The following is a 22,901-nucleotide window of genomic DNA, read 5'->3' on the forward strand; positions in this document are numbered from 1 at the left end:
ATTCATGTATATGCGAATGCAATAGCTAAGCCAGCGGGAGTGGTACCTTTAATTTTCTTTCTGAGTAAATGTTCAAGTTAGCAAAAAAATAGCATAGACGTTCAAGTTAGCAAAAATATAGCATAGACGTTCAAGTTAGCAAAAAAATAGCAATGTTCAAGTTAGCAAAAAATAGCAATGTTCAAGTTAGCAAAAAATAGCATAGACGTTCAAGTTAGCAAAAAAATAGCATAGACGTTCAAGTTAGCAAAATTTACTATATATTATATTTAACATCACAACTGTCAAATTCTATATATTCATGTATGTATGAATACAATAGCTAAACCAGTGGGAGTGGTATGCACAATATTTTCTAGCATACTCCCTATTAAAAGTGTTATCCCAAAGAATCCCTTGCATGGTATGGGTGTACAATAGTCACGAAATATTAGCCTTTCGCATAAATTTAGCATTTTAAGGAATCTATTGAATCATCCTTTATGAGTTTTTGGCTATGAATCTAAAAATCAATTTTCTGTTTTAAACGTATTTTTCGCAACCGGAAAAACATTTAAACCGATCGGAAACAAAACTTTGATGCCAAACTACGCTTATAGTCACAAAATGCAGTCAAATTTGATATAATTAAATCATTCCGGTTTTGAGTTATCGCGTTTGCATATTTCTGAAAATACAAACTTTGTCCGTTTTGGTTCAAATTTTGATACATATCTACGCTATAGACGTCTTATTTAATGAGCTGTCTACGTTTTGCAGTTATGTTAACTTATTATATTCGAACAGTCGGATAGATAGACTTCTTCTGAACAGAGTTTGCTCAAAATTTGACAGAATTCTACAAATTCGGTATAAAGACCGCATATCAAATTTCAACTGTATAGCTCGAGGCCTTTTTGAGTTATCCTTGCCAGAGACAGACAGACAGGCGATCATTTTCCTAAAACTTGTTTTTCGAACTCAGATGGGTCAAAAACGTGGAGATTCGTCGAAATGTTGAGTTCGAATTTTTTGACGATTGCAATACTTTATCGATATACGAGAAAGTAAAAACGCAACAACATAAATAATTTACATTTGGTATGTGATTACAGATCTGAGACAAGATTTGGAATCAATCAGTAGAAAAAAATGCGTTCAAAATGTATACGCAATTTCTTTCGTTATATTATGAAGTATTAAACTCGATACTGTATCACTACAAGCTCAAATTGTGATCGCTTGTGCTCTAATATAGCAAATGTTGCACCTTGAAATGAAATGCACTTGAAAATTTGCTTGAACATTGCCTTAATTTTGTGATTATTGTAATTCTAATTTTAACAGCAGCTGATATCATGATAAATGTAGATAATGTAAAATGTTAAGATAAATGCAAGAAATATTAGATTTCTGAGAGTAAACAAGCTTTTGGTCTCAGATATAGTGTCTTAATTAATTGTTAATCTCTTAATTTAAAATACATCGCGTCGTATTTGCCATTATCAGTTAAGAAGCTCTGAATTTTTCTCGCGGCTGTGTATATCTTGCCAAGTTTTAGAATAGAAATTCCAAACAATTCTTAAATATTTACGTCAAACCATGAGGTTAAGAATGTCGTTTCACAAGGAATTTTAAAGTAGTAATTAATTGATTATTATTAAGAATAAGAATCCCAAAGTTTTCTCTTGAAGTACTGAATATAAGAATTCGAAAATTGCTCGGAGTGAAGCTGTCTCGTCTGCTAAACTATGTCTAGTTAACAAATAAATGGGATGGATCAGGTGTAGAACTGGTAATATATGGATAAAATAAAGTAAACAGAAAATGAGCGTATGCTATAATTGAATCGTATACATATATGTAATGATGTTTCTTAACCACTTAACTGTTTTATTTTCTTTACTATCTAATAAGAGGACACCTTCTATTTTGGAAATATTTTCTTATTTTGATTCGAATGAAAATCCGTTGAATACTTAACTTATCTATGCATTCGAAGTAATTTTAATATTGAATTATAATCGTTATGATTGGTTTATTTTCTGTTTACAACTATCAAAATTCGATAAATCGATGCAAGTATGACACTCGGGCAAAACAATTAAGCAGTTAATCTCGCATAAAACTTAACCCTTTGCACTTGGTAAGATAATTCGATGCATAATTATTTACTTAATACATGGACCTGTTTATTACATCAAAAATAAATACATTCATCTGTTTTAAGTTGAGTTTCCCTGAAAAATGATTCGACATCATTTAAACATTCTGTAGGTATTTTTAACAATTAAAATTTAAAAAATAAATAAATAAAATGTCAAAATGGTGTACCGTCTTGAATGTTGATTAGGAGAAGACATTCATATGCGAAAGATTAATTGTTTTCCTAAATTTTCGTCAATATTATTTCATTCTAAAATTTTCTCCTATTTCTTGATTTAAATCTCACTTTTTATTTAATAATTCCTAATACACTCTCTAAAAAATTGATGAATAATACAATTTCTAAACCTTTCACCAAAAGGATAAAAATCCCTTAATCCCTTCATTCCTATCAAAGATACCTAAGATTCCCTTTCCTAAGTCAACACGTGTCAAAGAAATCCCTATCAGAATCTTTAGTAAAATCGCATAGGGGAAAAAAAATTTGGCACTTTGCCCATGTGCTGCGATGTAAACAGACGCGTCTCTTTATCATTGATCTTCCCCGTGTGCAAATGATTCCTCCAGTGATAAAATGAATTGAAATTAAATTCTAAGTCTCGTCCTCTTGACCACGTGTCTACCAAGATTATGCTACCTATATTTATTTGTTGTGTGAGGAGAGCATGTACCTAATTACTTTTTATGCACTATCTTAAGTTAATCCTTCCGCAAAGCCAAATTGGATTTATTATAAAAGTTTCTTATCATGAAGTTATTACTAAATTAATATGAATTCTTAAATTAATTTTCGAAACTGCATAAGAAGAGTTTTTAAAGAAGTGCGCCTTCCTTTAAAGTTAAGATTAAACGGTGAAGGCTGTATTCAAATTGGAAATCTTATTATCCAAAATTTTACACCGCAAGACCTGCATATGCTGGTCCCATCTGTCTTGACTAATTGTTTTGTCAAATATTTTGATTAACGCAGATAATATATATTCCTAATTATTGATTAAAAATGGTGTTTCGGTAGATTTTAAAAGATTTTCTAGATTGTGAGTCTATTGATAATGGAACCGAAGTCCTCTCTTTTACGTAAATATCAATCCACAAACTGTCTAATACTTTGATGCCTCATTTCGATAAACCTGCTTGAAATGGATTAATATTTGTTTGTAGAAAAAGCAAAACTGTAAGATAAGTATTTTATAAAGTAAAATTAATTATTTTATGATTAAATACTATTAAATGAAATATTAAATAAAAAATAATATTCAATATACTTGAAAGTTTAAAACTGTAAAAGTTTTTAAAAAAAATTCTAAATAACGGTTACAAAACTGCCCCAAAATTTCTCATCGTTAAAGCCAAATTGAAATCTAAACAGTCTGTGACTCGATAAGAGAGATTTTAATTTAGATAAGCAAAATTCAGCGGTTATTTCATTTTTAATAATTGACATTACAAGTCTGATAAAAGCAGACATTTGGAGTCGCAAATAACGAAAGAAATTTTTTTTCACTTCAACTATGGCGTCTAAATGTTGTTATGTTAGAGAAGCGAATAAATATTTTTGTATGGATTGTGTGAAATATATTTAAGTTAATTTGGAATGTACTGATAGGCAAATATGGTCAAAAGAAGACCTACGTTACGAAATTTTATAAGATCACCATTAGAGGTAATTGTAGCCATTTTTATTTCCTTTTTTAACATGATTATTAAATTTACAAAATAAAGAATGCACTATAGTTCATGATCTACATTATTCTTTAACATGTTATGAGTGTTAACGATATTAAAGTTTGAATATCTGAAGTTATCAATATTTTAAAAGGATTGAATTTTGGGAAAGATTAGTAGAATATATCGTTGCTTAGATCCTTTTATGTTTAAATGATACCAGTCTGAACTAGAGCTGACACTGATTTTATTTATCCTAATCATGAAATTCTCTTTGATCGTATAGAATGAAATTTAAATCATTTTGTAAGAAGTAAAAATGCAATCATCAAGGAATTGGTTTTAGTTTTTTATTTATTTTGTGCATGCGTTTTCTACTGTTTTGCTTATTTCATAGATTTCTCACTCATTGCAACATATATTTTGTCTTTATCAACGTAAAGAATCAGAATTTCAAAATGTTCTTTTCTTTTCAATTATTTTGAAAGTTGCAACATTCAATATAATTCAATGTTTGAGTATTCAATGACTGTGAAATTGAAAAAACGACACGTATCCAAAAAGTAAATATTTTTCTCAGTACATTTTGAGAACAAGAGTTATTTAATGAAGGATTGTTGCACCACTTTCAAATAAGCATTTTGAGGCCACTGAATATAAAAACAACAATTAAATTTTAATATAAATAAGAGTTATTTAGAGTATTTGCTGTTAATATAAAAATGCCGTTTGAAAAATATATTATAAATGCATAATTTAAAAATTAAATTTTAAATGAAAATTTATTTTTTGTGCATATTAGAAATTGCAATTAGTTAAAATTAGGGTTTGATGTAATTTTAAAAGAGTTAGAGAAAATGTCTTCTACATTTGTTGCTTTAGGTCGACAGAAACTCAGGTTCGAATTTGTATTCAGAAAATTAAGTATTTTCTAATCATAACAATGCGTAAAATCACCCAAAATATTATAATTGAAAAAATAGAGTACATATTTAGATGTTAATCAACAAAAATAATGAAAAAAATAGAACTTTGAACTTCCCAGTTCATGCAAAGGAAGTAATTTTGAAAAAAAAGATGGTAAAAACATCGAAATGTTCCGTAAACTATAACTATAAAGATTACGACATTTGTATACTAATAGCATCTAAATGCTTCATTTTCAGTTACCTAGTGAATGAAAAAACTAAGTTTAAAAACCATGCACTGCATTTTAATTTCGCGAGGAAAGTACAAAATTAAATATTTTTACTTGAAGATGCATTATTGTATTTTAAATTGTGTGTATTTCGAGTTTGTGAGTATTTAAATTGTAAATGTATTCTTTTATAGCTCTTCGGTTATTTTAGAATCATTTTATACAATGATTCAGAAGCCATGGCGAGAAAGTGGTAACAATTTAGATTCTAGTACAAGTAATCAACTACATTGTCTAAAACTCTAATTTTCTTTTTCAAGTTTTGATACCGTGGAACTTGAAAACAAAATTGGTCTAAATTAGTCATTTCTATTTCCTTGTTTTTAAACTTTTTTAAGGACTGAATGACTAGTTTGAAGTATATTTCAACAGCTAGAGTATGACATGAAAAATTTGTAAAGATCCAAGTAAAGATTTATTTTCTTAAACTGAACGAAATGATTTCTTTTGTCCAATTTTCTGTCATTGGATAAAACGACATCTTCCATTTTCATCCATCTGTAATTCGTTGCATTCCAATTTCTTCAGAATCTTATAAGTTGTTTCAGATTTCGAAATTTGGGCTTTTACCTTAATACCGGCCTTTAATCCAATTAAGTAATATTGTCTTTATTTACTAACATAGTTAACAACGTGTTTAAGACATGTTACACTCAATCACTAGATCATGAAGATAATGCTGTTGTTTCTAAAGTCTCGTTACCTGAACTTCATTGAGAATATCTTACATCGTTATTTCATTGTTTGATGTCAATTAATATCAAGCTAAATAAGAGAAAATGTAATCAAAATGTAGTTTACGAGCATCATGAATTCGTTTGTAGGACTTGTTTGTGAAATAAAAAACCATATTTGCTACTTTCGATGACCAGTTGTTCTTCTACAATCTATATACTTAAAATATTTGGCAAAACCTAAGAACCAATCATCTAGCGACAACCTTTGTACCGAATTTGCAAAGTTTTATTTCATATGAATGTTAATATAACACCCAGATGCCATCAAGGGTCGTTTGCCTCTATTTTCGTGAAATATTCCAAAATAAAACTTAAAAAAAATACATAAGCTCAAACACAGTACCGCATTTCTCAATTTTTGCCGGCAATTAGTTTCGCAGCGCTGCAAGCATAACTAAACAGTCAGAATATTCTATCATTGTTATGCTATTATGATTGAAAACTATACTTTCTTTAGTTTTAATAAAATTTATGTAATAAAAATTGTATGACCTGACCATAAACATTAATACGGTCACCAAAGGTGCTAATAATAATAAGCTTAATTTATGCATGTTAAATGATATTGATCAATGTCTTAACAATTAGAAGTCAAATCACAACAGTAACATAAGCAAAAGTAGACATTAAATTATACTTACAAAATACTAATAGAGGATTCTGATTACTTAGTCATGCTTCAAAGTGAAGAAAATTGTCGACTTGGCGACCAAAGTTGATGAATTAGTCCAGTAACTGAATCTAGAAATTATTCCAGGTAAGGAATTCTGGCAAAGTTAGCAAAGTTCTGGCAAAGTTTTATGTTGCTATATCTCTCGAAATGGAGAGATAGAGAGTAGTTGATGATTGATAATGCATATTATATTACATATTTATGATTCAAAACTTTCGTATGAAACAAATGATTTTTGTAATAAATAGCATGTGTGTGGTTGGAGAACCCTGGAGCAGATTTTACTTTTGATAATGCGCTATGAAGCAGCATTTTCTCGATTTCACGTAAAAGTAGAGAGTTCAGAAGGCCAGGTGACTTTTGATGATATATTAAGCGATGATAAACTTTCATGTGAAATTAAATTTTCCGAAATAGGTCAGACTATTGGGACTTACGAATTCTGTCGCGGTTTTCCACTTTGACAATATACAGTAAAGCTATGTTTTTTTTAATTTATTTAATTTCTTAGCAACCCAGAGGGTGGAAGAGGACAGTTGACCCTTGATGACATATCTGTAGATCATGAGTTTTCACATGCTCAAAAAAATTTGTCAAAATCAGCACAATGGTTGGGGCAATCATCTGCTTTATTGGTTTTTCTATATTATTTTGACTAAGTAAAAACCCTATTTGCACAGCTCAACCATCGGGACAAGTTTTGAGTTCTAGAATCTTTTATAGCAGGATATGAGGCATATATTCTTGTCTGAATTGCTCCGTCAGTATCCGAGTGCTGCTGTTGTCCTTTACTAAGATCAGTTTTATTTACATTGCTTAAAAAATTGTAATGGACAATTTATCATGATCAAACAATACTTCCCATTTCGTTCGTTTGTTTGTTTAAAAAAACGGCATAAGTCTTTTTGCCCAAGTATTCATATAAATATGCATTTTGGCTGGTTTAAATTAAATGAACTATTGCAATGAGCATTGAATGTTGCGAATAAAAATATTTTTCTGCTCTGTGATTGTTGTACCATTCTCATTCTAGTCAATCGCTTCTAGTTTATTGATATCAGTGTCGTCGTATCAATATCTTCTAGTTTATTGATCCAGCTACTTTGCATTATTTTACTACAGGTTCTTCTCGTCAGTTTGCGTGGCTAACATATCGTCTAGCAGATTCATGAATCATGCTATTATTTCTCATTTTTCCTTATTGCTCGATTAAAACCCTAGTATAATATAAGCCTCATTTTTTTTCTTGAAAGATAATATTGCAACAACGTATTACCGTTTTATCTTCTAAGTGCATCCATTTCCTTTATTGCTCTGTCAGTCTAGTCTTTAACCTATCATTTAATAATTTAGCATGCATATTTGTATAGAAAAGTGGTAGGGAGTGGTCTCATGATATTTTCTTTCTAATAAATGTGCTAGTGTATTATTAAACACGTACCATTGAAGAAGAATAGTTATGAAAGAGCTTATTAGCGTACAATGTTTGGCGATTAATCCGTACAATCCGTACAATGAGGTAGCAAGTACCAGAAAATCAAATGCATATTTTGGATGCCTTTTTATCGAATGATTAAAATCAAAATTTAATAGAGAATTTTAAATATAGTCATGAAATAATACTAAATTTTACACACAAGTTATGTCGTTTATATGCTTGTAAAATTACAGCCAACAGATGTTCAATCTCCTGGCTGATTTGGTTTCAAATTGAATACATATCTATTCCTTAGATGTTTAATCTGAGTATCGAATTTTGTCTATACAGCACTCTTCGTCTTGTTGTTATTGTGTTAACTTATATTCGCACAGCCGGAAAGACAGATTTTCTGTGAATTGATCTCATTCAAAATCTGAAAGAAATCTACTAATCCGAGTTAAAGACCATATTCCAAATTTCATTAATCTAACTAGAAGCATTTTTCATTATCTTGCTTACAAGCAGGTATATTTAAAAATCGTGTTTTTTGAAACGCTTTGAAACATGCAGGTTCGTCAAAATCTTAAGTTCGAATTTCTAGGCGATTACAATATTTTCTTTCTATACTTTGTATACATGAAGATGGAAAAAAAAGATTATTGCCTTTATGGGTGAACTTAATATTTCTGATTTAAAAAAAAAATTATTATCATTCACAAAAAGAATAAAATTAGGCATTGTTTTATACCAAAAATTGTTTGTTAGATTTCAGCCTAAAAATAAATGTTGGCTTTTTTTTATTTCTTTTTTTCCAAACATTATGTCGTTTGTATGAATTGAAGAGTCAATATATAACATTTTTTCAATATCTTACAGCTGATATGCAATTTTTTAACCTTGTTATAATTCGACAACTGAAAATTCAATTGCTTCACTTCATCCTATTATGAACTTTGAATTATGAGAGCTTAGGAGTAGCAATTTAATGATACCGAAATGAATACATATCAAATAAAATCAAAATAACATTTCCAGAAAGTCAAGAATAAAATACTCAAAAGAAAATAATGATGCAAAAAGTCAGTGAAAGTTTCGTAAAATAAAATACGTGATTCTTTTTAATAAATTATGATCCCTGACAGTACCAGGTATATAAGTTAGGTTAACTTTTGAAGCTGTATATAATGATATTCCTTATTATTTATGAATGTGTTATAAGCTTGAAGTTTAATTTTTTAGTATCTGAATATTTTTTTTTAGTTTTATTAGGCTGAAATAAAAAAAAAATTGTTTCGAGCTAAAACATTTAAATCAAACAAAAAAAAATTAACAGATTCAGGAGAGCTCTGTTGCATTATTTTGCAATCAATCACATGACAACCGCAACTAGGCATGGCATCTGACAATTAATCGTACATTGCATTTTCAGACGAAGAAATTATTTCTGTATGATAATATCAAATGTTAATAAATATATGATTTTTTTTTCTTTGCAAATTATGGTTATTATCCAAAAGGGCAATACAAATGAAATACTATCATTTATAATATGTTTTCTAGACACAAAATGGTGTATTATTTTTTTTAGATCGATTCATATTAATTATTTTAAATCTTAAGACTATTTGTTGTATTATGACGTGATGAAAAACATATTATATCTCGTTAATGTCAAAGCCTGTCTAGGAAAGGCATTGAATATTGAATGTAGAGCGCTGATGCACGAACATATCAGACTAACTGCGTAACAACTGGAGCAATTATGTGGAAGATATGCATACTTTAATCCGTCGTCATTTATATGTCTGTGAAATTGCTGAAAATACTGGCATAAGAAAAGCGCATCTGAAACAGTTTTAACTGATAATGTGTAGGCGCTCACTATCTCGCCTTTTAACTAAGGAGCAAAATGAGCATCGTCTCGCAACTAGTCTGGAATTAATGGATCGTTCCAATGGGGATCAAAACTTCTTAAAATATTATAAAACAGAGTATGAAATATCGTTTTATGTAAAATACAGTGAAACAAAAAAATATAATCTTCGCAATGGATAAGAATTTCTTCACCAACACCAAATAAACTTCTCTGCCATCGATCGAAAAGTGAAGGCATTATTGATCGCTTTTTTCGATAGGCCAGGAATCGTTCAGCCCACGATCGCTAAACAGGGCAACATTTTAAATTTAATATATTTGTTATAAGGGATTAAAGGAAAATAATGCGACGAAGGACTCAGAATTTTACAGAACCATTATTTTGAAGGTTTCACTGTTCAGAATCCATCTACAAAAGTAGAGAGCAGAAAAAAATACAACATAAAATTTTAAAAATTATCTGCGAATTTTATACGCTTTCATGCGCCCAAAAAGACGTTTTGCAAGTCAGTTGTTGTTTTTCTCACTTGGAGGCGGTATCTAAATAGAGGATGGAAATATTTTTAACGAAGCAAAACTTATTACTAGTGGGTTTGTTTCTAAATTCTATCTAATTAAATGGAGGAATTATTCAAAAATCTTAACAAATTGAAATCTGCTATCGCGAATTTCAAGTTATCATGTGAGAGCATCATTATTTTTTGTCATTGTTTGTCGAATTATTTTAAGTCATTAACTAGTTTAAACAGGTTTGAAATATTCCAGTGATTATCAGATTACTACCCTTCTCTTTACTGGACAGACAGGAGAATCGGGTACATCTCGCCAAGTTGTAACTTTTTGTTGGCGATAAATCGCCAAATGTGATCGCCTTTTTTTTATCATTTTCTAATAACCCTAAAAGCGAAAAATTTATGACTCAAAAGCAATAAATCTCCAATTTTTTGGGCCTTGCATTTTGTGGCTTCAAAAACCTCAAACCAAAACAACATTATGTTCTCACAAGATAAAAAGACATTCTTAGTGATTTTTGATTTAACTTGAAGTATTGGTTCCTTTTTGGACAAATTGCATATACTTCTTAAATTTTGAATAGCAAATAAATTTCATTTTTTCATTTGCTATTCTTCATTCTATTTTTCTTTTGTTACTTTTCAGAATGATCATTATGTGCCTCTTCCAGCACTTGTGGAAAAATTGGGAACTGATCTCGAAAAGGTAAAATTCAAAATATTGAATCTTGAGCTTAAGATTAGCATTGTTGCACAGAATCTTTTACTTTAAATTCCTTTAATCAGTGGTATACCGTGACTTAAAACCCTTTATCACTTTATCAAGATATATTTGGAAGAATCGAGCATTGCAACTTGAAAATCAAAACTAAACAAACTTAATTGACCTTAAAGAACTAAGACATCTTGGAAGCTGGATACTGATCTTAAATGCTTCATCATATAAGACAGCGGTTCTTAACCTATGGGTCGCGACCCAAAATTGGGTCGCGAAACATATTTCTTGGGTCGCGCTGAGTCGAACCAAAAAAGTTAGTAATACACCAAATTTCAGACATTTTAGAAATGACGACTTGAATACAAGGAACGTGAATGCAAGGAAGCATTTTTAGAAATAGGTTTTACTTGCATTTATGATCGAGGAGTGAACAAGCCGCAATGCGTGTTGTGCAGTGAAATATTAAGTAATGAATCGATGAAACCGAACAAACTTAAAAGACATTTTGATGCAAAACATAAAAAATTTTCCTTTGAGGGAAAAGATCGTACTTTTTTCGAAAGAAAAGGAGCCCATTTAAAAAGACAGCGTTTGGATGCACCAAGTAGTAGTGGTTTTATAAATTCTGCCAAACAAGCTACACTTGCTTCTTTTCATGTGGCTTGGCATATTGCAAGACAAAAGAAACCCTATAATATTGCTGAAAAACTTATAAAACCTGCTGCCATTGACATGGCACGTATAATGTGCGGAGATGAAAGTTCAAAGAAATTACAAAAGATACCATTATCAAATGATACAATTCGTTTACGAATTAATGATATGTCATTTGATATTAAGAATCAACTTATTTCTGCTATAAAAATTGCTGGTTTATTTAGTATTCAACTGGATGAAACGACAGATGTAAGTAAAGATGCTCAACTCATGGTTTACGTGCGGTATCCAGGTTTAACAGATATACAGGAGGACACTTTATTTTGCAAACCAATGTCAACAACAACTAGAGGTGAAGATATTTTTCTTATGGTCGATTCGTTTTTTAAAGAAGAAGGATTAAATTGGAATTAGTGTTTCAGTATTTGCACCGACGGTGCAGCTGTCATGACAGCATCTAAAAAGGGATTTTCGACAAGAGCAAAACAAATGAATCCACAAATTATATAGATTCATTGTTTGTTACATAGACAAAATCTTGCTTCAAAAAATTATCACCCGAATTATGTATCGTTTTGGATGAAATTGTTGCGGTAGTCAATTTTATCAAATCAAGAGCTCTTAACTGTAGAATTTTCCGCGAACTGTGTTTCGAATTTGGTACAGAATACGAACATTTATTATATTATTCTGAAGTTAGATGGCTGTCCCGGGGCAAAGTTGTTCAAAGAGTATTATCATTACGGACAGAAGTCGAATTATTTTTGAGAGAAAAGAAACACCCATTAGCATCTAAATTCTCCGAGTTGAAGTGGATTACTCAAGTTGCTTATTTGTCAGATATTTTATTTGAAATAAATAATCTAAATACATCGGGTAATTTGGGTCACGGCTTAAAAAGGTTAAGAACCACTGATATAAGACTATAGCTTTCCATGTTGCCATCAATTCACCTTTCCCGCTCTGACTGAGACACTGAGATGAATTCTCCTAGTGCATTGAATGGTGAGATAATGCAGTATAATATGGTTGAGAGCTTAGACGAGATACATGAAGAAAATGCCGGAAGAGAATGCTTTAATTTGGCGATCATTATCATTTTTATCTGTCATATTAATTTAATTAGAAGTTATAAAAAGCACCAGTAAATCTCATGTGCATATTATATACGTTTTATTAAAAATCAAATTTTAAAATAAAAACTGTACTTTTGACATATAAAAAGAAAAAAAATGAATGCATATAATTTACTAAAATATTCTTCAGATAGGAATTTCACTTTACAAGAAAAAGGGGGTGGGAGGGGAGGGGAAATTGGTACATACAATTTTCTGAAATAATTTTTTAGATGGGAATATTTTTTTAATATTTAAACTATGAAATTTTAAGTAGTTTTTTTGAGTTTCAATGTTTGATGAATAGTTCGAAAATCGCTATCAAGTATTTGCAGATGATCATTTAGTTTGTATTAATATTTTACAACTCTATTTATTAATTAAATGAAACGTTAAATTAAATGCAGCTGTAAAAACGGTCCGTTAAGCAGTTTGAAACACTTGTAGGGCGGTTTGTTTACATTTGACCATTGTCATTCGACAATAAGCAGTAACAAAGATTTCTGTGTCACTCACGCTAGTGTTTTATAAATATAAATGTTTAAATTGATTGATTTATCGGTTTCTCATAAATCTTACTAATTACCATAACTAATTTTTTTCATGAAATAAAAATTACTTATATGATCGTAATGTATGCATTTTGATTATAATTTTTATTCTAGGTTGTAGCAAAGGGTAATTAGCTGAGGTCTTACATTATATTATTTTATATTAATTCTCATTCACCGTGTTTTTATTTCGCGAACCAATTGAAGGTTATTGTTAATATTTTTTTCCAGCATTTTGTGTTTAACATTATATATTTTTTCTGTTAGTGTAAAAATATTTGTTTCAATTCGATTTTGTGATTAGTTTGGATCTGAATGGTCGTGAGTACTGTGTACAGAAAAATTCCTTCACAAGGAAACAAGGATTAGCTAGAGAGAGAATCGCACATTGTTGAACAAAGCCAAGAGACATTAAATTATATTTAACACATTGGCTGCCGTGCTGAATTTCTTACTATGCGATTCATATGGGCCCTTCGGTCACCGGTGATCCCCACGGCAGTCAAGTATTTAAGAAATTAGCACAATGATATCCCTTCTAGACAAGCACAATTTCTAGATATCTATTTTGTGTTCGATTCTTTCTTTCACAGTTAATGAAAGGACATAGTAATGTTTCGCTTGCTTTCTTTGCCAGGGTTTAAACAGTACACAGGCACGAGCAGTTTTAGAAAAAGATGGCCCGAATGTGATTAGCATTCGTCGTGGAAGGACATTCCGAGGAATGCGCCGCATGTTCGGACCTTTCACGGTTATGTTGCTCTTCGGTGGTATGCTGGCTTTTGCTGCATACGGCCTGCAAGTATACGAGCATTATAACTGGCAAGAGTTAGATTACGTAAGTGAAAATTATTCATCATCATATTGAAATTGAAATTAATATATTAATTCATTAGTATGTTGATTATGAGAAATTAATAGAGAAGTAACTTCAAGGTATAACTGCAATAATAATAATAATACTAATTTTAAAACGCCACAAGAGAAACTTTAGTAATTGCAGCAAATGAAATAAAACAAAAATTAACCATGCTTTTAGACTAATGTCTAGAAATTATTAAATGATTTTCTCTTGTTCCTATCGATTACCAAAGTCAGTGAGTTAAATGAGCAGTCCGGAATTCGAATTGTTTTGAAGTTTCCACAATACAAGCCTTAACATTGGAAAATTGCGAGCTCATTTCGTTAATGCAACAAAACAAATTGTCCAATTTATTTTTAATCTTCAAAGGCTTGTTTAATTTCCGACAAGTACAATCTCTGAGTTTCTCCCTTACAGCGCTACTCTCCACTTAATATTAACACTTTACCGACCGGTAGCGGTTCGAACATACTATGCCATTTCACCGCCCGCTCAGCTGCACCCAGCTGCACTCGAGAAAACGACAGCTGAATTTTTTTCAGGGCATGCTGAATTGGTGGAAAACGTAGTCACCACAGATCGGTCAAAAGTCGATTAATCGACGACCGGTCGGTAAGCGCTGGGGAGCAAACGTCGAATAATCGACGACCGGTTGGTAAGCGCTGAGAACAAAACGTCGATTAATCGACGGCCGGTTGGTAAGCGCTGAGAACAAAACGTCGATTAATCGACGGCCGGTTGGTAAGCGCTGAGAACAAAACGTCGATTAATCGACGGCCGGTCGGTAAAGTGTTAAGTAGGTTCCTACGTTAAAACTTACGCTAACTCTAAATACACTAATAATTATGCTTGTTTTAATTGAAATCCTTTACAGCGTATACACGTTGTTTGCTAGTCGTTATACAGCATGACTGTAAATCGTTAATAGAAAAAATGGGTATATTTTGTGTTCGAGTTGAGATAATGTTCGCTTTCTTCGTTTTTATATAACTTATTATCTCTAGGAAACAAAATAGTCATTAATATTTAAAGGATATGTATGACTTATCCAGAAGAAAACATTCATCATTTCGCATGAAAAACAAGCAATGTTCTAATAAGCTATTGTAATTCAACAGTTTAAAATTTTAACTGCCATGATCCCCATTTGGAGATTTTGGAATTTTACATATACCATTTTACATCAAAAACATTATTAGCTTCATTCTGTTGCAGCGATGTTTCCTGGTGCCTCATTTTAGTTTTTCTTGAATGTCTTAAAAACTCCTCCGTTTTCACACTGCACGCTTATACCAAATTAAAGAATATAAAATTCCTTACATTTTCAATCTTTTATTTTTCTTCAAGTTTTAATATTCTTACAAAATAAGAGGTTTAAACTACTTTTTCGTTTTCAGTAGTTTACTATCCCCTGGACATCAAATTAACATGTTACCTGCATGAAAAAAAAAAAAAAAACTTTTAATAATGTGCTTTCACGCAAAATAATTCATAATTGAAATATTATTTGTTATTTTTTTATTAATTTTTTTTACAGTTTCCCAAAATTTTTTGACTTTTTATATTTTGGCAATTTTCACCTACTAAACGTCGTTTGGGACCCTATGTTGTATGGTGAATTTTTATCCTCTTGATGCTTACTATCACCTCTCTGAGTTTGTCGGTCGAATTCGGCAACACCCTGTATATATAAGTCAATATTATGTGCAGCAGAAAATGTGTATTCTGTATTTTGTTTCATTACAATAAGCAGATAAATTTGAAATTCGTCTGTAAGTTGAACAGAATAGAATTGTCTTATTTAGTGCATTCTATTCTTGATTTAATTTATATATTATAATAAACTACCGTACATAAATATGTAATTTAGAGGTATATAGTAGATATCTGCTACTTACTCAGCCTTTAGTTTTTTATTAAAATGATTTTATTGATCATTTTATAACGATATCCTTTTTTTAAAAATATCAAATATTTTCAAAACAAAACATAATTTGAAAATAATTATACTGTAATACAACTTTTTGTGCATATATATAATTTAGCCGACCAAGAATTCCAAAAAAAAAAATTATAAATTTTGTAATTTGACTAGCAAAAAATAAACACTCATAAAAAAAAAAACCTGTTTATTTATAAGTAAAAACGCATCAATTTGCTGTATACGTTACGGAATTTCTATAAAAAACATTTCCAAAATAGTTAAAAACTGTGTGTGTTTTTTTTAACTTGCATCTAATTTCTTGATTTCTTCTATTTTTTTTCCTTGCATTTGGTAAATCTATAAGATAAAACTTAAGAAAATATCGATTTTAAAAGATGACAACCTAAAAGCTTATTTGGTCTTAATTACTTAATATTTCTTTGATGTATAGTTAGTTTAGTAATTAATTTAATAATTCAAATAGATCTCTTAATATTAATTATTACTTATAATAGAATTCCAATACTTACAAGATTCAGATAAGGTTGAGATAAATAATGGTTAATGGGGGGGATACTTGAACTGTAGAAACGACGTTAAAGTAAACGACGTAAAGTTAAAAGAAGGCCAAAAATCTGTAGTTTGTCAAAGCTAGAACAAAATGTCCGTTATCTCTTTAATATGTAGTGAAAGCTTATAATCCAGTTAACAGATACGCTACACGAACAATTGCTTTTGTATTGTGGTCATGTTACTCGGCTGCGAACCACAAGGTCCCAGGTTCTATCCTCGCACGTCACAATCCTCAACAAATGAAGACTTTGAAGTATGAGCAATAAAATATATAATAATTCGATAAAAACTATGAAATTTATCAAGTCAAATAAAATGTTATTCTTTGAACACAAACTGAAAAAGCCACCATGAAAAAAGACAAATGATATGTCTATTGAGATACTAAAAATTGGAATGTGCTAAAGCATTGCACAAAATGAAGGCAGACAATCAAAGAAATCGCTATCATTTTTTAAAAACTGCATTCGAAGATAAATTATCGCATTCGTATAGTAAAAGATACTAAGAAATGAGTTTTTGGTAAAAGCACGTGAGTTAGAAATGTGATTAAAGAGTACCGTAGACTTAATATTTCGATGGAAAAGAAAATCAATAAATTTTAAATAATTTAAATAAAAAATTTTTAAATGATAATAATTAAATTAATAATTTTTAAAAATCCTTAAAATTAGAGATACAGTTGTACGAAAATGAAATTTATTTCATTAAAAAGTTGATTTATAAATTTTAAAATGGTATAAAAGTAATATTTATTCAATAATGTGTTTCAAAGTTATGGCGGAAAAGCATAAGCCCTTCTACCCTGGCAAGGGCCATAGAAATTTTTCAATGGGGAATTTAATCCTTCTAGGTGCTAAGGAATGTGTATGAGAAATGTCTTTCAATTTTATGTTAAAGTGTGGAATGGTACAAGATTCAAAGCAACTAAATGAGCAGGCATTTGATTTTATATGTTTATCGCTTGCCATAGTGTAGAGTAGTTTTAATAGCTTTCAAATTATTTACGTACAATTTTTGATATTTAAAAAATATCTCATTTGTTTCTGACCATCAGATAAGTCTTAGTAAACTCTTTCAATGTTCTACTTATTTTATAATTTTTAATCGAGAGTATTTGCTTGTATTTCTCATTTCAGGTCTATTCTGGCTTCATTCTGTTCTTTATATCTTTTATCAATGCAATATGTTTTATGTATCAACACAAATCGCAAACGAAAACTTTCGAAAAGTTCCAAATCATGTGGCCGAAGGTAAGAAAGCATTCAAAATTATCTAAATTAGAACATTAACCTTCATTTGTAATCTTACGTAACAAAAGCAATAATTTCAAGTACAATTAAAACTTCCCTAAAGCTCAAATACCTATTATAGCGAGTAATTTGCTTTAAAAACTAAACAAAACATAAAAAGAGTGACTCGCTTAGAGAGCAATGTTTTGCAAAACGAATGATGAGGAGGCACCGTTACATCACATGCTGGATCGGTCTGTTTTGAGTGCTTGTTTAAAAAGAACGTGTACATCGATATGGAAAACGTTTTGACTGAATTTGTCGAATGCAAATCTGAGGGGTGTGAGGAAGAGCTTGAGGAACTTAATCGTCGAGATGGTGTCTCTGGCCAAGATTATAGATTCAGAGGCGAAGATCAATGAAATGGATGAGCTGGCGGTAGAACGTAGCTAGGACTACCGAAGAACGTATGGAGTTGCAGCAAAAAGCTACGAAAAAGATTTGACCGGGAAAGGAGGAAATAATAGAGCAAAACAACAATTTTCTAGTGAAAAGAATGGGACAATGGCTCAACTGGCAGAAACATCTATCAAATCATCTCGAAAGTGTCCTTTAACCCATCATCTTGGAATAGGCTTGACCATTTCCCTTCATATTTCAAGAGATTCCATATTAAAGGATCGGATCAATGTGGCTGCGGCGAAGTAGGCGATCCCCTTCATTATGCCACTAGCTGTCCTCTCACCACATCTTTTCATCTCAAAAAATCCACCCACGACCTAGAAAATATCTGGTGGACCAACGTTATGAGAAACAAGATGTCCAAGGTCAAAATTAAAAATCTTGTGCGGTTCCTACAAGAGAACGAGGAATTGATTTCTTCAGACCCAAACCCAGTATAAATTTTCATTTCATTTCTCAACCAAGCTCTTCTCCAGAATATATTAACTTCAATAGATTTCATCTACTCATTCTCCCCACCGAACACCTCCTTCATCATTATAATATTGTATATAGTTACTTTTTATGTGTATTGTATATGTAAACTAAAAAAAAAATTTTTTTTCTTAATACATACTCCCACGTATATCCTTTCAACGGACAGGGATTCTTAGAGATTCCAAGTTCGGGGATATTCTGTGGCGAAAGAAAGAAGTGAAACAAGGGAGAAAATGAAAGCATGGGAAATTATTGCATCAAACATTGATAAGTATTGCTTTATAAGGCAGCAGTTATGCAAGCAACAAATCCATAATGGTGTGTCTAATTTTTGCACCATTTTGAAGAGTAGTTAAAGCATTGTTCATTAAAGAATTTTCTGGTAAAAAAGTATACATTATAAATAGTAAATTAATTTATTATAAATTTGGTTGAATATTTTTTTTTTTTTTGGAATATCTCATGCCTGGAAGACAGTGTCCTATTTTACAGTTATTCCATTTCTATAAAAAAAAATTGTTTCGTTTATCGAATATTTCATAATAAGAGTAAGATTCAGGGAATAATCAGTTAATCGAGATTTTACTATACATGAACTCATTTTTTGCGTTTGTATTTTAATAGTTTTAAAAACCCAAAATTTTCACAGATAAACATCAAACTCACTGGTTTTTTTTTTTTTTTTTTTTTTTTTTTTTGCACTGCCTGAAAATGTAATATTAAAAGTTATAATATAAAGTTTACACAATAAACTATTTTTATTTCTAACTTTAACTAATTTTTATTTCTTTCTTAACGTCGTGTAAATATTAATTACATTTAGACAGCACGGCGCTTTCACAGTAGGGAACCAGCGTTCGATTTCTGGTTAAGATGTGGTTGTTCTCTACGTATCAGATGCCTGACGTCTACTGACAGGTTGTTCGTTTAATAGGAAAATGGAATCAACCACAGTGATTAAAATAAAGTCTTCTTTCTTAATAAATTCTTGATAAACAAAAATTCCTAAATTTATTTTTCATCTATCATTTATTCAATTGAAGATTAATATAAATTTATGTAGTAACCAATTTCACAGCATTAAAAAATCATTTTGAGTTCGAACATTTTCTCTATGCACTTTCTTTTTTATACTATTCTAATGCATCAAAGATTTGAAATGTCTTTACCCTTATAAAAACTAGTTAAACATTTTGAAGATTTAATTCTCTTATTTAAGTTTAGAAATTATTTTAGAAATTTATACAAAAGACTAATTTTGTAAGAGAATTGTTTTGAAACATTTGAATACCAATTTCAGTAAACAAATCATAACGATTAACTAGCTGGAGATGGTTAAGGCTATATTTCCACTCGATTAAATTTTCTCTTTGAAACCTATTTCTTTTATTTCTTCTTCCTTCTGAATGTACTTTTCGATGGCATGGTGGATCATTCCCAGAAAATTTGTTTTGATATTTTTCAGCTCCATTAATTAGCTAAAAGAAGAGTTGGTTCTATGCGGCTATAAAAACATTCAGTGAATCAGCCTGAAATTAATTTGATTGTTTATAATTGGCCGTTGCCATTCGACATTAAGTAATAAACGAGATTTATGTGCCACATACGTTAGCGTTTTCGATATATAGGTATACAATTCAGATCAAGTCACACATAAATGGTATTCGATATAAGTACATCAAAAAGGATCTTTATAGATTTCAAATTGAACCAGTGGAAGTGCTCTCTCCGAAACTTTCTCGTATTCTCTCTAATAAACTCATGCCAGACAACAACTAAAATGGCACTGGTGTACAACAGTTACGAAATATTACGTTTTGGCGTGAATGTAACATTTTTACTTAATCTATCGTATCATCCTTGGCGAGTTATTTGGCGATTAATTTACTGGAATGCGGTTAATAATATCCGAAAATGAAACGTCTATTTTAGACATGTTTTTCTCCACTGATTGAAACAAAAATTTGACACAAATCTGTACTTGTAGTCATAAATTTCCATATAAAATTTGATATATTTAAGTCATTGCGTTTTTTAATTATCGCATTTGATTATTTCTTAAAGTCCAGACCGACAAACAATCTACTTGTTGTTGGATTTGACTCACACTTTGACAAATGTCTGCTCTATAAAAGTCTGTGTACTGAATCTTACCTATCTAGCTCTCTTCCTTTTATAGTTACAGTAATCCTGTGAACTTATATTCGAACAGCCGGACAGACAATTTTGCTCGAAATTTGAGAAAAATATGCAAATTTGGTGTAAAAGACAGTGTATCAGATTTCATGCGTCTAACTCGAAACGTTTCTGAATTGTCTTTGTCACAGACAGACAGACAGGCGGATATTTTTAAAAAATGTGTTTTTCGAGCTCGGGAAGTTTTAAAACGTGCAGATTGATCAAAATTTCGAGTTCTAATCATTTGACGTTTACTACACTTTCTCTGTGCTACGTATTCGAGAAAGTAATAAAAGAAACTGCGCACATCCAGAATTGGAAACATCATATACAATGTATATAAAAGTGAGTAATTTAGTAATTAATTTTAATTCATGAAATTCAATACTACAGAAAGAAGCTCAAAATTATAAACAAGCTATTATTTATTATATCAGTCCATTATTGTATTAAATTATCAATATATATATATATATATATATATATTCCAGAAAGCTTGTGTGATTCGCGATGGTGAGCGCCAGTTGATTCCTGTATCTCAAGTGGTGAAAGGCGATATGGTTGAAATCCAAGCTGGTGAGAGGTTACCCGCTGACATAAGACTGGTGGTCGCCCACAGCATGACAGTGGATAACCGCTTTATAACGAATGACAGTACGCCGGTTCCGAGAAATGTCCATACCAAACATAAGAATATTCTGCGTTCGGAGAATATGGCTTTTCTCAGCACGCAGTGCATGGACGGTAAGTACACTCTGGGGTCTGTAGCGGAGGTTGTATATCGGATCTGTAAACTTGTAGCATTCCTTGCAATCCCAACAATTTCATTACCAGATGTAAATTTATGTAAAATCATTCATTGAAAGTATAAATACTTTTCATTAATTCAAACTAGAGCATGGGTATAATAATTGATCCTGTTATTCAGAGAAGTATTATATTTAAATATAATCAATATTTCATGAGCAATAAATGTATGGAAACTTCCGTGCGTTCGATCTTTCACCACCACCCCTATCGCTGAAAAATGATTTTGTTGGATTAATGAAATAAAATACTCGACGAAATGTGTATTTAGACATTTACTGATGGGAATCTAACATTTACCATATATCTTTGTATAAAATATCTCAATTTCAGATTATTTTTAGCTTATCAATCCAACAAATCTTTACTGTTTTCAGTAACTGTTCCAAAAATAATGTTAGATTGAATGAATCTTAAAAAACCCACATAAAGTTTTCTACGAGCAAACATGGCAAGCATAATCCAGTTCCCTTCCTATTGTCTTAGATCATAGGCATTTTTTGTTTTGCCTTGTAATTTTATATAGCTTTTGCCCAGTATTTTTTAATCGATTTGAATAGTTGTGAAAAAGATTTTGATATGTCACTTCGTTTGTTATATAGATATTATTTTCTATTCCAAGAGCACATTTGCAAAATCCATAATAAATAAATCAGCGTATTATAAATTATAATCAGCAGGTGCTTGGAAGCCACCTATCATAAGATACATTTGCACATGAAATTTAGAACGAAACCTATCTCGTCCCGGAGCATGTATTGAACTTACTTAAACAGAAGTCATGTCTAAAGAACTTTTCAATTGACAAATACTCTAGAAATAATTTCTTATTTTGCTGGCATTATATACAAATAAAATTTTAAATTCAGCACAAACAAGAACTTCTGGTAAGTTAATCCTGCCCTCATGACAACAAAGAAACGTTAATCCTTTTAAATAAAAGAGTTTTGCATCACAATATTTCCAGATTTTGTTTATGGAATAAACAGAATGTTTTGTAAGAATACAATCTTTTTTGAAAAATCCTTGCACGACATAGAGGCATTGGCTTTTTGAAGTGCACTCACTTTTCCCAATATCTGTTTTCAATTGTTGGGACTGTGAAGATGGGGTGGTTGCA

The 22,901-nt window shown here is 30.7% G+C and overlaps 1 protein-coding gene across 1 annotated transcript in view; it reads left to right on the top strand.

The window, feature by feature from the left end:
• LOC129985037 (sodium/potassium-transporting ATPase subunit alpha-2-like) overlaps window positions 1-22,901 on the top strand; it is a 217,597-nt gene that overhangs the window by 134,877 nt on the left and 59,819 nt on the right. Inside the window, exons 18-21 of the mRNA XM_056094964.1 lie at window positions 10,872-10,931; window positions 13,904-14,104; window positions 17,765-17,878; window positions 21,466-21,718. Of these exons, the coding sequence (XP_055950939.1) occupies window positions 10,872-10,931; window positions 13,904-14,104; window positions 17,765-17,878; window positions 21,466-21,718 (628 nt within the window). The remainder of the gene's footprint in view (window positions 1-10,871; window positions 10,932-13,903; window positions 14,105-17,764; window positions 17,879-21,465; window positions 21,719-22,901) is intronic.

The sequence above is a fragment of the Argiope bruennichi genome, chromosome 9 (genome assembly GCF_947563725.1).
Source record: "Argiope bruennichi chromosome 9, qqArgBrue1.1, whole genome shotgun sequence".
NCBI lineage: Eukaryota > Metazoa > Arthropoda > Arachnida > Araneae > Araneidae > Argiope > Argiope bruennichi.